The 16,779-nt window shown below is 32.2% G+C and overlaps 1 protein-coding gene across 1 annotated transcript; it reads right to left on the reverse strand.

The window, feature by feature from the left end:
* Window positions 1-9,774: 9,774 nt before the first annotated feature.
* Window positions 9,775-15,555, reverse strand: LOC105337835 (cannabinoid receptor 1). Its single transcript, XM_011442736.4, has 2 exons — window positions 15,509-15,555; window positions 9,775-11,069 (listed from the first exon to the last, which is right to left on the reverse strand). The coding sequence occupies exon 2, from the start codon at window positions 11,043-11,045 to the stop codon at window positions 10,098-10,100; it is 948 nt and encodes a 315-aa protein (XP_011441038.3). The 5' UTR covers window positions 11,046-11,069; window positions 15,509-15,555; the 3' UTR covers window positions 9,775-10,097.
* Between the last annotated feature and the right edge of the window lie 1,224 nt (window positions 15,556-16,779).

Consider the following 16,779-nt stretch of genomic DNA (forward strand, 5'->3'; position numbering starts at 1 on the left):
CTTTCTGCAGCTTTTGTTACTTCAAAATTAAATGTAGTGACTAAAATGACGGGAAAATAAGTAAAAATTGGCCCTCCAGACAGCATGATTTTGCCTCTCAAAATATCTAGATTTCAGGAGCTTCCGGGGGCTTCGCCCCCTGGACCCCCACCAGGGCTTCGCCCTGGACCCACTGGGGGCCTCAAGGCGGCCCCGAGACCCCCTGCCTTTAACTGCGCCCCCCCCCCGTTTTCAAATTCCTGGATCCGCCACTGGAATGTATGCAATGTCAGTCTTTATGACCGTGCTACAATGAGGAAATAAATGCAGTTTTGCAGGTCTATTCGAAATATCAATTTATTTTTCAATGGTTTTGATTGAATTACTTATCGATGAGCTACGTGCATTAATGCTAAACGTGTTTGGTGTCCCAGAGTAGAGTACGTGGGGCATTCGACCACGTTACGAATGTACATGGGCGTAATTCATTTTCCTTTTCATGATTTATGACATTCTCTGTATTTCTTGAGTTTTAATTAGAGGAATATTAATTATTTGGGAAAGGTTATTAAGTTACAACAACTTTTTTGGAACACTAATCTATCAATCATTTTACCTTCAGATTTAGGTACAGTTTCCTTTTGGCAATTTTGCAATATTCTAAGGATCTTTAAATGCATAATTATATGTATTGTTTTACAAGTATTCAAATTTAGAATAATTATTACCCTTTTACTCGCTATAAGTCAATATATTACCTCTAGTAGTACTCTGTTCGTTGACCTAATATATTTAACTACCCCCGCGAAATCCCTTACTTTATTAATGAATTATACAATCAATGACAGAAACACTTGACAAAGCCATCTTGCTCCTAAAACATGTAAATTTTATTCACTTTGTATCAGTTTGCAAGTGACTTATAGCTCCGTTGGGTCGTGTGTATAAATGTTTCTGAGAGGAATTTGTAATTATTATGCAATATACGCATGTCACTATATATATATTTACTTACTAACTTACTTACATGTTACACTTGTATCTTTCTGCGCGTTTTGATTGCTATGCATTTAAAAGGACGTATATCTAGCGTGAATTATAAAAACATCGATTACTGGTTCAATAATATAATATGTTATCAGTGATAACATCGACTAACATTATATATGAGTAAATGTTTTTGCACCAGACCATTGTCATAAGATAAGATATTGATGTAAATATTTGTTATCAATATAACCTTCGATAACATAATATTTTATTAGTAAATATATTTTTCACCAGACCATTGTCAAAAGATAAGATATTAATGGATATGTTTGCTATCAATAATAACTTCGATAAACATAATGTTTCCTGAGTAAATATATTGTTCACCTGAGCATTGTTAAAAGATAAATCGTACTATACGAGTTTTACTGTAAATATAATTGTTGCACACGTGTGTATCACAGCTTCAATATAGATCGGATTACAAATCATGTCTGGTAAAAAACCCAGCTATTGTTTTGAACATATTTTTATTGTCAGCGTGTTATTATAAGAGGATTAAGATACTCTTAAAACCCTGGAAGCTCCTATTGTGTGTAATTTAAAATATTTAAAACCTAAATAAGTGTGAAATGCGACAAATGGGCATAATGTTTATATGAATAATTGAAACAAATACAAATACTTTAGATTTATCCCTTTCATTTTTCTTATCACTTTTTATCATGGTTGTCAAAAATACACACAAAAAATTGTCATGGATTACAATAGATTGGAAACTTACAAGACTGAAATCTACACTATCTACTTCAAACCAATTTAACAATCGGCACTCCAGAAACCTAAGAAAATTTACGGATCGACGAAATAATCATGAAGATATCAGACTGAAACTCCCACATAAGATGACATGCTTGTTTCTTTTATCGAGTGTACATTACCAAAAACTTTGTAACTGTACTTTTACTCACCCTAAAGGAAAAGAATTATGAATCAATAAATTAAAAGAAATATGAAAATATTAACAATAAAATAACGCGGGTTTTGTATTTTTTCTGCAATGTCGCTATACTACCTTCATAATCCGCCTGAATCACCAAAGAAAATCTTTTATTTTTTATTAGATGCGCAGAAAATACAGAAAGATGAAATTTGTGTCTTAAAAATCAACATACTAGTATCTACAATTTAATTATTTGCTTACTTCAAATATTGTATGAGATTAAATTAGTGATACGCAAATATTCTAGAAAAAGAAATTTATTGGCGGCGCAAAAAAGAAAGTTTAAAAAATTTATAAAGCTTTTGCAAATGTAAGAAAAAGTACATAAAAATTAACGATAGAACTTGTACATATGTATACTGTTTAATGAAGGATAGAAATTGTATACCGATTTTTATCCCCACTCCCCTCCTTAAAAAATTGGGTATGTGTTTAGGTTAAATTCTTATTTACATGTAATACATGAAACCCGATAAAACAAATTGAATTTTTATATGTTATAAATAAGCATGGTAATAAGATACAAAACCGGGTAAGATGCAGTTGATACCACAGACAATTTAATAAAGTGTACATTATCACTTGTGTGTTCTTTGGATATTCTAAGAACAACCGTACATGTATTCATCGATACATCTTTTCACGCTTTTGGTATGAACTTTCAATAGCATAATTACAAACAAAAACGGTATTTAATATAGATAGGGATATCTGAATTAAGCTTTGAAGGCCTTTTTCATAATTAGGCACTTGGTGTTTGAAAAAATTAAGTGGTCGTTTCATTGTATGATGAAGTCTCCGGTTCTGCAGGATGCAACATAAAGGCCAGTCGCTCCTTCCTTGACCATTTCAAAGTATCCTGGTCCATGTGTCACCAGGTTATGGATGCATTTATCTCGAGTTGCGCTTTTTATCGGATGAAACCTGTGCGTCTGGTTGTACACATTGCAAAACGAAAAGTAATGTTAGTTAAAAGCTTGACTTATGATGATATATTTGTCATTTTGTAAACGTTTTGGTGATCTCATTTTTAACGTATCCCTTGTAAGAAAAAGTTCCATTGAACGATGTTTAGCTATTTTATACCACGAAAAAGTGTTACATTTATCATTTCTGAACAAAATAGCAATTCAAACGGATGCCAAACATGTTGTAACGGTGTAGCGAATCACATTTGATATGTACGTGATACAAGATTATGCATCAATAAATTTTTTAACAGTGTCTCATAAAAACGAAAGTTTTGAATACAAAAAGTGACTTGAATAGAAAATCTTCGATTAAAATTACACAAGCTAATTCATAATTTACAATCTAGAAACAATAACAATAATTAGCAACAAGGAAAACGAATGAAGAAACGTTTTAAAGAAAACCGTTGTGTTTTAAAAGTTATTTGGTTAAGTAAAATTGTTTTGATTTTAGGCTCATATCCATCTTATTTTTGATATGATTGCATAATTACATGTACTCTGCAAAACTGTATTTTTTGTAATATAATGCATAAGTAAAAACAATCATACTTCCTAGAATAGAAAAATCTTAATTTTTGAAGAATCAAAAGAAAGCACTGCTTAAAAATAAAAGAATACAGGGAGCTTTGCCTGGTTTAGAATCTGACTTTGATAACAGAATTGAACACAATAGATTATATTATAATCTACAAAAAATTGAACAATGATATGAGAAATATTATTTTTAAAACAAAGCTTCCTTATTTGGTCGGTGAATGTTGCCGTTGTGCATTTACATATATGAAGTTATGATAAAGTTAAGCTTTGTTGGAGTTCATTATAAGAATGGCATAAAAGGAAGAGTTATAAAGTGTGCCTAGGGAAATTGTCACACACAAGCGTGCTACCATTAGAGTTTTTATTTTGCTATCTATTCCACGTGCATTTAAATACACATGCAACATGCAACAATGTTGGTGCATATTGATATTCTGAGATGATCCCTTAAAAACCAGACGGTTTAATTTAGTGTGTCTCACATTTAGGATAGAAAATGATATAAATATTAACCGTAAACGTACTACTAGGAAAAAGTAGATAATCGCTTTTTGTGATCAACTTTAATTGAAGTTCGGAAAATTCTAGTCTCCTTAACTTCCGTATAGCATTGCATGTGTACTTTGAGATGGTCTGCAAAATGATCCAAAGAAAGATTTTCATTCACTTTGCACGTTCACTAGAGTTGGTAAATGTTCGACATGGTAACCAGATTCAAATAAAAAACTTTTCTTATGTACATGTAGTTTGTTCGCTAAAACACCCAAGCCGGCCTCTTTTACTTATAAATATTGGTAATGCAAAATTATTAATTTCCATCTATTTGATTTCTTCTTTAAGTAAATTATGTTTATTATTTTACACTGCTATTTCTGATTTTGTGTTCTGTTGAAAGAGATATATGTTCCATTGTTAAAATATCAATTATCTCGTTCATATACATTGAAATGTGAAACAAAATTGACCTATTCAATACATTTTGCAATAAACTATGTCATATGTTATATGCAATATTAAAACACACTCTAATAACTATAATGTAGATAGAAGTACGGAAGGCTTAGGTGAAAGTAGCTTGAAAAGCCTTGTTATAAACAGTGTGTGGGAAGCTGATGTGTGTTAATATCATCAGACGTGAAGGCCACTTTAACCACATTAAATCATCATCAAATTCAGAGTACAAAATTAACCATCAGATATACCTTAAATTTTTAGATATGATCAGTTGTTAAATCATGAACTTCTACTAGTATTCGGTCAAGGCAAATCCGTTAATCTTATCCTTTAAATTTAAGTTTTATTTTGAGTTTGCTTTTGAAGAACTCTTCAATTCTTTAAAGGAGACCGAAACAGTGTACGAATTGAAACGATTACCCAGCACATCTTAATTCAATGAATTTGGGCTTCATTGTTTTGGGGGTTTAAAATATTTATGACAGATTCATGATTTGTATGTGATCATAGTAAACATTTAAGAATAATGTTAAATATATCAAGGATACTGGGGTTCTGCTAGTGTTATTGACGTACAATAAAAAGTATTTCCTTTTAACAATTAAGGATTTTTAGTTCTAACTGTGTCTCATAAAAGCGAAACTTTAAACTCCATTATCTGCCTTCAACAGAAAATCTTTGATAATTATTACGCTAGTTAATTCATGATTACAAATGAATCAGAAAACGAAAACATTATATTAAAAAAAAAGACATGAAAGAAAAGACGTTTTAAAGAAAAACGTTATGTTCTATAAGCTATTTGATCAGTTTAAGTATTTTAAACATAATCTTGATATCTTTTTTTTGGTTTTCTCTCAGAAATAACCGAAAAAATGAAAGAATGAATACAGCAGGACGCCCTTCTTTGTTTGGTAGCTTACTTTCATATACCTGACTATGTTCTATTACATGGCCTAGGAAAAACATGTAAAAAGGCTGCGCCTTCGAAAACTTTCCTTACTTATGTAGCAATATACCTTCATCACCGGCATATGCTGTTTTTGTTTCTTAGTTAATTCTATACACATGGGCATGCTCTTCGTATGAACAGTTTCTAAGACGAGGCAAGCTACAGACAAACAAGTTGATAAAACAAGACTTTCCACAGTCTCGTTTGAAGTCATCTTTTCCTATAGTCGATACAACGACCTTTTCAGCTAAATATTAAATACAATCTTCAACTTGGTTGCTGACTGACGTTTTTCATATTAATTATTAGACCATAATTAATCACGTAATTGTCTGCGGACCTCTCCCTTTTTTCCCGATTGCGACAAAGAATACACGGCGGGTGTGACCGGTCAGCAGAGGATGCTCACTCATTCTAGGCACCTGATCATACTTCTATCTTTTTAGAGGTCCGTGTTGCTCTTCTTTGAATTTGTACTTCGTTTTATCGATTTTTAGGATGGTCGACAGTTTGTTATTGTCATTTTTTCACATATTTGCATGCTATCCTCAGACTCTTGGTTTTTTTAGTGAATCATTTGTACAAATTTACTTTTGAAATGCTCAACATGCATTTAAATAGCAAAATCTTCTGAGATGATCCCTTTTTTTTTAAACCCAGACGGTAAAATTAAGATTTTTTACGGGAGAAAATTATATCACTATACACGTAGAACCAGGTTCAAAAATATGTTTTCTATCATAGTTTAATTACCCAATACAAAAAATCTTTGTATTGCAAAAGTTTCAATTGCCATCTTTCAGATTTTCCAAAATTCAATTAATGTTAATCATATAAAATTGGTATGTTTTATTTTTCTCGTTGAAAGGGATATATTTTCCCTTGTTAAGATATAATTATTATCTCGTTCAAGTAGTTTGGAATCTAATTGAAAGTGGCCGAATCAATATGTTTTGCAATAAACTATTATATCGTTTTTACATGCAATCACATATAATAATCGGAATGTGATACAAGGTTAATTTTACATATTCAATACGTTTTGCAATACACTATGTTGTTTATTATAATTATGCGATATTACAACACATTCTAATAACCATACCCATAGATAAAGGTACGCGGTAGGTTTAGGTGAAAGAAGCTTGAAAAGTGTTGTTATAAACAGTGTGTGGGAAGGAAGACTGTGTGCGTTATTGTCAGCAGACGCGACATGTAGGCCATTTTTTGACCACGCCCAATAATCATGATGGCCATATTCCGATTTTACTCTAATTCAATGACTTTCTGCTTTACTGTTTTCTGAGTTGAAAATAATGACAGTTTTGTGGCTGGCATGTGTTCCTACATGAAATATAAGAATGATGTTTAAAGAATCAATGAAACTAGTGCTCTGTCAGTCGTACTGATGTATTAGCAAAAATAGTTCCTTTTAACAATTACAGAAATATGGTGAATTTTTATTGGTAATGACGACTGAGTCATTTTTTATCATTTTTTTAATAATTTGTCACTTTCTATTTTCAAAATTGATAGAATTTTTGTTTTTCTCGGCCTCTCTTTCTTCCGATAAATTTGATAAAGAAGCGGAGAGTGCTAAAATAGGCTGTGACTGCTGCCCAATCCCATTCAACATACTATATTGAATAAAATATTGACGTATATTTACTTTTTCCAGTGTTTTTGCCTGTGATAACACTACGTATCGATTTTGTACTATATAACCCATAATACAAATGACGCCAGCGGGGTTTGCTTATTCATATTTAAATATTTAATCGTACGATGGCTAAAAATTACAGTACATAAATATAAGTAATAAGGAATCATTTTTTGAATATTATGAGGTGATAATTTCGGTCAGGGCGTGATCAAATCTATCATAAAGCCCTTCGGGCTTTATTGGATTTGATCACGCCCCGACCAAAATTATCACCACATAATACTCAAAGAATGATTCCTTATTCCTTATTTAAATAATAAATAACAAAAGAAGCATCATGAAATAGTAATGGCCGTTATTTTTTTCTCATATAGAATAATGAGACAGTTAGAGGTTATCAGTCGCCATTAAGTTATCTTCCATAACAAGTAAATAAATTATATATTTAACATTTTTTTTCATTAAAATAAGTTGACCTCTGCATACAAAGGCCTACAAAGTTATAGTTGCGTAGGTAGATAAGGACTTTCTTGTTCATATGTACAAAGCGTGAACATCGATATATATTTACGATTGCAGCAAATAAGTTGGCATGTTTTATGTTTTTATATGTAGAATCTCTCTTTTAGGCATTTCTATCTAATATCTGTAATCTTGAATGCCCTCTGGGCCCAAAATTGGAAATAAACTATTATTATTATTGTTTTAATATTGTAGGAGGGGTGTAATTAGTTTTATAATTTTTACCAATACAACTCCTAGGAGGACATTAGTTCTCTATCAATAGATTCTATCATATTCATTTCACAGACTTGGAAAATTGGTTCTATATTTTTTTTTACCATCTGGGATTTATGAAAGTGCAAAACACTTTTAAAAAAGGCACGCTCGCTATTTTGTTGATTAATTAAAATGAGAATATGTCCATGGCTCGTTTGAGAGCACGAAAGTTATACCTGATGCTTGATTAACTTTTTACTTTGGATTAATTTAGTTAAAAGCAAATGTGAGTTATAACCTCTAAATAGAGTGTAAACATTATAATCAAACAGTGGAAAAGAATTGATTCAGTATTTTATGAAAACAAAACATCTTAATGGTCGCAAATTTTATATTTCAATATTGTTTTAATTAATCAATAACCTACCTACATTATCAATTAACGCATTTGACAAGTGAAATGTATAAACTTCTTACGTATTTCAACTGTTGCAATTAGTAATATACATCTCATATTTCGGAAGTATTCTTCTTTGTGTTTAGTCGAACTGGAGTGTGCAGTTAGTTATACCGTACCTTAATATTGTAAAAAAAAATATTCATCGGAAAATTAATAATCATCGACTTTCTAACACCTAAATATTTTAAATTTTATTTTTCTTTCTTAAATGTTAAGCCAGACTATGTCCATTGTATGCCGATTCAGTTTTTGCTGACTATAGACGTCATTACATCAGTACATGCACTACATGTACCAACCGCCTAAATGAAATAAAAGTATTTTTTACATTTTGAAATCAGTTTAACAGTATAAATAAATTTCTAAAAACTTCTAATATTGTTCGGTGAATATTCAAATGTTTAACAAAATACATATCATATCAAATTTTAAAAAAAATCGTTATGTTGATTTTATATCCATTAACTTATTTATTTCAAAAAGCCATAGGGTAATTATCTTTCTTTTCAATCATAACATCTATATACATGTAAATACTAATCATTTTACACTCGATACAGAGAGATTCAATATCGCAACTTCCCAGCCCCTTTTCGCAAAAATAAATTCGAAAATATATTTTTGAAAACAATATTTGAAAGGCCTCTTTTTTATTGGGATTTGCGTTATTCGTCGCTTTTTGTAAAATAAATATATCTTTTTTATGAACGGGATTTGCGTATATCATCGCTTTTTATGAATAAATGTCTCACTTAACAAAGAGCACAAGGCTGGTGTGACCGCTCAGCAGAGGATGCTCACTCCTCCTAGGCACCTGATCCTACCTCTATCTATTTGGAGGTCTGTGTTGCTCTACTTTAAATTTTTATTTCGTTTTAGTGATTTTTTAGATGGTTCACGGTTTGTTATTGTCATGTTTTCATTGAAGGTCTTCGGAAAAAACAACCACTTATTAGGTTTGTTACTGACCGACTACGGAAACATGTCGGGTTGATCAATCGCAAAGACTGTGAGGCCTAGCCGAGCAGACCTTGAGATCGTTAGAAACTGTCAGTAACAAACCTTATAAGTAATAATGAGTTTGATTATCAGATCAGTATTTTTGACAAGAGGATGGTTAAATGACATGGAATGATAAAGCTTCGACTTTCGTCGGGATGTAACTATATATAGTTTGTTCATTAAAAAAAGCTGTCAAATATTGAGTTCCTTATTTTTGTTTCCCTAAAAGAAACGAAATCATTTTTTCATCGACTGTCAAAATCGGAAAGTTTATTCTTTTATTCAAGGGTTTGCTCTTTTGTGAAATTGACACTGTTTTAACTGTAATATACATCGTTGGATTAAGTCGGACAAATGTCATTGAGTTCCATGTATTCATATCTACTAGCCAATGATTGCACGAGTAGATACGGATTGCTCAAAGTCCATGCTCTTGTAAAAACGGATTTATTAAAAAAAAAATAACAGTCCTGGATGGTCTACATCAAAAACAGAATACATTTATTTTGATTTTCTTTTTTTTCATAATACTGACATGATGACAATATCAAATTTTACAATACACTCATGATACAACCCGTGTAATCGTTCATGATTTGAACATCTAAGCAGAACTCATCAGGCTTGCGATTTACAAACCAACCTTAAGCAACTGTTGTTTCGAGTTATCTTGTATTTTTCAAAATTCGTAATTCTAAATTGTGTAATAAAACTTTTACAAAGTGTGTATCTTTAAAAAATGGCATTCTTGGCATTTAGATGTTGAAACTTGGAGCAAAATTTCTGCAGATTTGGTGTTCTTGTTTCGATGAGTTTCACCTAAAAAAAATCTCACGGAAACTTTATATTCGAATATAGCCGTACTACTTGCATTTAAACATCTTCTTGATCTCATTTTTTAAGTCTTCAATCTGCAGGCCATATATGATGGGGTTGATGAGGGAGTTTACGGTCGCCGCGCACAGCGTCATAATGATGACAATATGGGACCGTTCTTGAGACAAGTTTATGAAAACAATGGGTCCAGAGAAGACCATTAACGCAATGATGATGATGCTGACGAGTTTCATGGAGTTTAGGAATCTCCTGGCCTTGATTTTCTCTATTTGGCTCCCACTACTGGTGTAGGTGCTGGAGGATTGGTCCTGGGAGGACTCCACGGTCACAGTGGATTTAGGGGCAGTCTTCCTGTAGCGATGGCGGATTCCCCAAAGAGTCAGCACGTAGAAAACGATCGTGAGAGTTAAGAGGACGGCGTTGAAAGAGAGAAATGTGGGTCGGAATATGTCATAGTTGTTTCCATACACAGTCTTCACATTGCAGACCCGTTTCTTTGAGGAAACTAGCGGTGCCATAATGGACGCATTAAAGGACATGACAGTTGTCCAGCTGATGGCGTATACTATGTACTTGCGGTATCCGTCGAACATCATCGTATTGAGACGGCTTTCAGTAATGACGAGAAAACGGTTGAAGCTGATGTAAAATGTCTGGAAGTGAGACATGGCCACGCCTGTGACCTGCAGGAAAACGTTCCCTATGCAGAGCGGGAGGACCCCGGATAGTACAGGTATAGTCAGACGAAATCCCGTACAAATGGCCCCCACGCCAAGAAATAGGTCTCCAATGGACAGGGCGAGTACGAGGTTGTGATGAATGTTCTTTCGGAGTTTAAGATTCCTTATGCAAGCAATCATGACTATGCAGTTCTCTATAGTGACGATTGTCCCCAAGCTGAACAGTGTCACGGAGAGGGGCACTGGGAATGAGTTTGCACTGGGCCTCGGTAAACTGCCGTTGGTGGAGTTCATTATCTCGCTGTACTGTCCTGTTCTCTAAAATAGAGAATATTTACGTACATTATTTTCATAAACATGTCTTAGTGATAAGCAGAGTTAGAAAACGTTAGATAAGAGAGGATTTTTTTTATCCGGAGAAGGGGGGGGGGGGCAAAAAAGAAGTAATTTATAATTTGCGTGATTTTTTTTTCAAAATGCGTTTGCAAAATGGTAAATGTAACTTCAGTCTATGCATGCATGCCATGCAGGCGCGTTAAGTTCTTGTTCTCAAAGTTGTTTTAGCTTCGATCTTAGGCCTTTTCAATTTTTTTTTTTTTTACTAAATTTCGCAAAATATTAAGGTTGAAAAAAAAGAGAATGTCAAATAAAAATATGGGTAAAAATGATATAATAGCCTAAAATTGAAAATTTTAACAAACAAGATTATCTACATGACATTTTTAAATTAAGATGATATTGTAAATAAATGTTTCTATATTTTTCAGGTTTAATTCAACGCCAAACAACATCCCCAAAAATTTAAGAACATGGATTTTCTTTTAAATTTTTATGAAGGTTTTTTTTACCAAAGTCCATAGTATTGTGCAATATGCATGCACCATGTAATTATGCTTAGCTTATCATCTTTATAAACCAACTTACATGTATTACCATTTATTCGGAACCTACTAAAAATATGCGTTTCTTTTATTAAAAACGGATTTTCCTAATGTTATCTTAAAGCAATTTAAATCACTCCATTGGTCACGTGATGCATGGGAGAAATAGATCTAAAAGACAACTTTACGGAAATTTGATCATTTAAAGAAATTGGATGGCAACAGCTTCAGTTATTACATGTATATCGGATATTGTAAAAGATATAGGAGTTCTTGTGATCCAATGATACATTGTTCGAGTCATTGTGTCGCAATTCCTGGTCCGTGTTAATTGATAATTGGTACATGTATTTGCTTCCTTTAATTTAATATCAAGAATGTATTGAAAATGACGGAAATGTCATCACGTTTCACGATACCAGTTGTTAGAGATCTCTAATTTCAGTACATTTGCGGTTGTTCATTTCTTATATTTCTTATTTCTGGTATAATTTGATACTCTCAGAGAGAGAGAGAGAGAGAGAGAGAGAGTGTGTGTGTGTTTGAGCTTATAAAATAATTGTTATTGATCAAGAAAACGCTTTCAGCGAAGCATCGAAGGTATACTAAAATCGACAAGGTTAAGAAATTATTATATACGTTAATTGTATACAATGTAAAATAAATTGTTTATGTATAAAACGATACTTTGGGGAAACTTGAGACTTCCACAGAAGAAAATCAAAACAATCATCGTTCTACCATGAAGTTAAAAAAAATCAAGGAGCCTGTTGGGGACATTTTAATCTCGGCGGCTACAAAAAGGAAGACATGGCAGTAGTGGTTATTGACCATTATCCGCATTGGACGAACGCGAAGAGGAAAACCAAGAAAAAAATTAAAAAACGTTACAGATACATTGCTTGAATTTGCATTCAGTGGTTCGTCTCTACTGAAAAGTAAACTGGTAAACGTGCATTGATATATTTGTAGCAAACAAAACATATGACAAGAATTGAATTCTCTGTCAATCCGCGTCGACAGTTAAGACTCTCATTGATATTTCTTGTGAAGAGAATGCAAAGTTTAAAGAAACAGTACAGTTGAAAAACGTGTGTTTTACTTCATATTTCCCATTGAATCGTTAGGAAAGAAGAAATACCATTGATTGTGACAGTTGAAGTACATAAAAACCCCTTTCACGTACCTAATTAACGTAATTATGAGCTTCCGGAAATTAAAGGGTCGTAGAGACCGGATTTATCTTATATCTTTCATTTGTATCACGCGGATTTTGATTGACAGTAATTGGCATGTGCTGAGACGACAAGATCTTCGCCCGACTATGGTCATTATAGAATAAGAAGTAAAAGAGATTCTCTAAACGGAACACATCATCATTTCCTCAATTGGTTTACCAATTTCAGTTCATTTTAACATTAATATACATGAATATACATGTATCAAATAACCCCTCAAGAGGTCTCACTTACAAATTAAACTTAGTTTGTAGCAACTCCTGTTATAAAATCTAAAAAAAAAAAAAAAAAACATGCAAAATTCAGTCATATTTACAAAATAACAATTCTAATTATCTTAAAGAATCTTAGAGAATCATATAACCGAGGTTCAAACAAAGAAATTTTCTTGAAGATATACATGTAATAGGTAGTTCTAATCATTAAGATATTTACTGCATTAAGTTGAAGATTTTTCTTCATTTTTCGACATCATAAGTTTCATCAATAGGGCGAATTTTTGCTATAAATATCAAAATAGCTGTAAAGTAATCCCAAGGAAGGAACAGGTGAGAGGACCAGGGCATAACAACCCAAAATCTGGAGTTGTCGAAGGACTCCCCGCTCTCCTCCCTGGTAACACGGTATCCTTTCTTATGTTTATAGGAAAAGCAGAGTATATTATATCAAACAACAAAAAGAAGTGTACGTACCAAATGTGTTTAATTTTATCAAATGTGTTTAATGTTATAGTTCAATGTGATCATTAATTGATGATTAACAAAATAACCGTTGTTATTAACTATCATAATTATAACTAATTCTTTCGTGTAATGTTTGTATTTTTGTATCTATTGATCTGCTGTTTGTTCTGACAAGCTTTTATCTGAAAATAAATCTAGAAAAGCGGATCTGTATTTAGAAAGAGCTTTGAGCAAATTCGAATGGGCTAGTCGCAACGGAAAAATTCTTTTTCAAATTGTACATGGCGACAATTACGTTATTTAAAATGCCCATCGGGAAGGTTCGCATTTTTTCAAATAATTCTTGTTCAACTTGCTCCCAATACGTCGACTGACGACGCATTGCATTGCAGCCTCATAAATCCCATAGTACATCGGTGATAAACATGCTTGTCCCTTTGATGACTTTCCCGCATACCCATTAGCTAACTATCTAGCTAAATATTTAATGACGCGTTCCCGATTTCCGATCAAGGTTAAATAATTAAAACATCTATTAACCTAAAAAGCGCAAGGATGATCACTACATACAACAACTAATTAAGAGTGATATCAGCGAGGACTTTTTGGTAAGGGTCCTTGTTAAAAGGTTACCTCCAGTCTACCTTGCGCGGCATATACAATGTAACATGGTATCATTGGAATCTTTGGGATCAAGATTCTTGGCTTCTGAAACAAAACCCCGTAACGTTCTAGGATATGTCATTTCCTAGATATTGCACTTCTGATAAATTCTGTGAACATTTCATTCAGTGTATGTCTTAATGACTTAGCTTAAGATTTCAAAAATCACATGGCTTATTAAAGCTTAGTGGTAAAAAGCGTTTGACCAGTAACTGAGAAGTTACTGGTTTAATTGCCTTTTGTTATTAGTAGTACATTGTACTTCTTGCATGATTTGTCTTAGTTTTATTGAAAGAGACTTTCATGACCAACGCCTTGAAGACAAAATGAGCCCCGAACCTTGCATTGGAATACTGCGATAACCAGAAGAGTGAAAGATTCTTAACTGATTAGCATTACAAAAACAGTTACTGAGTTAGTTAGTCCCCAACACCTTCCAAAACACATATGATATTCAGAAAAAAAAACGAGCTGATCAACCAATAATATTTCAAATGGTATGAAAGTGTTCCTATCAAATTCTAATCAAATAAATCACTTCATTATAAAAAAAAATATACATGTACATTGACAAACATTAAATTGTTATAAACTTTAAAGTAGGCATTAGGGTGTAGGGTTTTTTCTCGCACTGGTCCTCTAAAAGATCAAAATGTTTTTGATAACAATAACTAATGTATCCTTTTTTCACATCATGTTTGTTTATAAACACATGCAATTGAAGCCAGATGAAATATGTTATACATTATTTATTTCCCTTATCAATAAATAAATTAAATCATTTTCGTTTCTGGCATAGCCCAATATACCAGATAAGAAGAAAATATTTGCTGCATACGCAAAAAAAAGAAAATACAGTTGCTAAGCAATGCAGTTTATGTCATATTAATTCGAATCTCTCGAGTTATTCTTTATGTAAATTGTCAATATACCTCAGCTTATAAAAAAGAACAAAGTTCTAATCGAGAAACTGTTCATCAAGTTTGCTGGAAATGCATTTGGTTCTTTTTTAAATTTATTCCATTAAGCTAAACAAGGTTAAAACAACCATTTATTGTTTCTAAAATTATATATTTTTTCGACTAAAACCTAAACATAAATAACATTGCGTTAATATCGACGATATCAATGCACTTTGAATTTTTTTTCAAAGTGCGTTGACTAATGGTCTTAAAATTAACGCACTTTGAAAAAAGAAATTCCAAGTGCTTAATTTTTCAAAGTGCGTTGTAACAATGCATATACTCAGTATATTGAAAAACACCTGACAGTGTACCTCTGTAAATTCTTACCTGAATTACCTTCGGAAATAACCGACCATCAAACTCCAGTAGTCTTAATAATTGACAGCAGTCATTTGTTAAACACGCCGTTAAATACATGCGTTCACAGCGAGAAAAATTCGATAAATATTATATGGAATATGACATTTTGTCACAGACCGGAAATTGAGATTGTGCCAATATCTGTTGCCTGGCTATTATTATAGGGTATATTTGCGAGAAAAGGTTTTTATAAAGCACTCTTATGTTTTTTATCAAATAAATCCTTATGATTTTTTTTCATACCCGCTGTCATACTGCCTACGTTATCATTAATTTCACATATCAGTATTCACATACGACGAATGAAAGAAAACAAAGCTGAACATCTTTAAGATGTTTTAAGGTGCTGAATATTTTTTTATTACTTGTACTAACGAAATCCAAAAACTAGTTATCGTTTTACATTACATTTTTATTTACTTGAATTTCATATTTTGAAAGAGATTTTAGGTTTTTTTATCTAAACAATTTTTTATTCAATATGTATAATGATATTAAGCAGAAGACACCGCCTAATGTGGCCCTATCCCTAGATCAAGGTCAAAATGAACATTTTGAAATATTCAATACACTACAACTCAGTGAATAGAAAGGATACAAATAAAAAAAAAAAAAAAAAATTCCGGTTTGGAAAGGAAAAGTAAGACTACATGATTTTTTCTACATGAATATTAGAAAAAGCGTTTGTTACTGCAATGAAAGTATATACTGCTTTTAAAAAATTGAACATTGATATTAAGTCAATGATTACAACTACCTTATAACATCACCTCAAGTAAAGGTAGATAATCGGTACCATCTAATTATAAGGTTTGGTATTGCATGAAAAAAAGTGTATTTCTATATATTCTTACTTGGAACATATGAAAATAATGATAAGCACCTTCGTCTGAATCTACACAATTACACCACACATTACGGTTTCTGATAAAACATTATCAAATGTACATATCTGCAATTAAGATACTTGCACTGGTCCTTAATTGACAATTTATTAAACTAGTATTTTAAATACGTATCCCAAAATGAAAATTTTCATTTATTTTCCTAAAACAATAAGAATTCAATAGATTATCCTTACGTAATGAAGAAATCAGGTAAATTTTCATTTTAAAAAATGCATGTAAGTAGGGCCTGTTCCATAAAGAGGAATGTCTATCTCATCTGTAATAAAGCCTCATTGCTGAGGCTTAAGCAAAATATTTATTTATCTCTGTAACGTTAACTTTCTCAACTGG

The sequence above is a fragment of the Magallana gigas genome, chromosome 9 (assembly GCF_963853765.1).
Source record: "Magallana gigas chromosome 9, xbMagGiga1.1, whole genome shotgun sequence".
Taxonomy (NCBI): domain Eukaryota; kingdom Metazoa; phylum Mollusca; class Bivalvia; order Ostreida; family Ostreidae; genus Magallana; species Magallana gigas.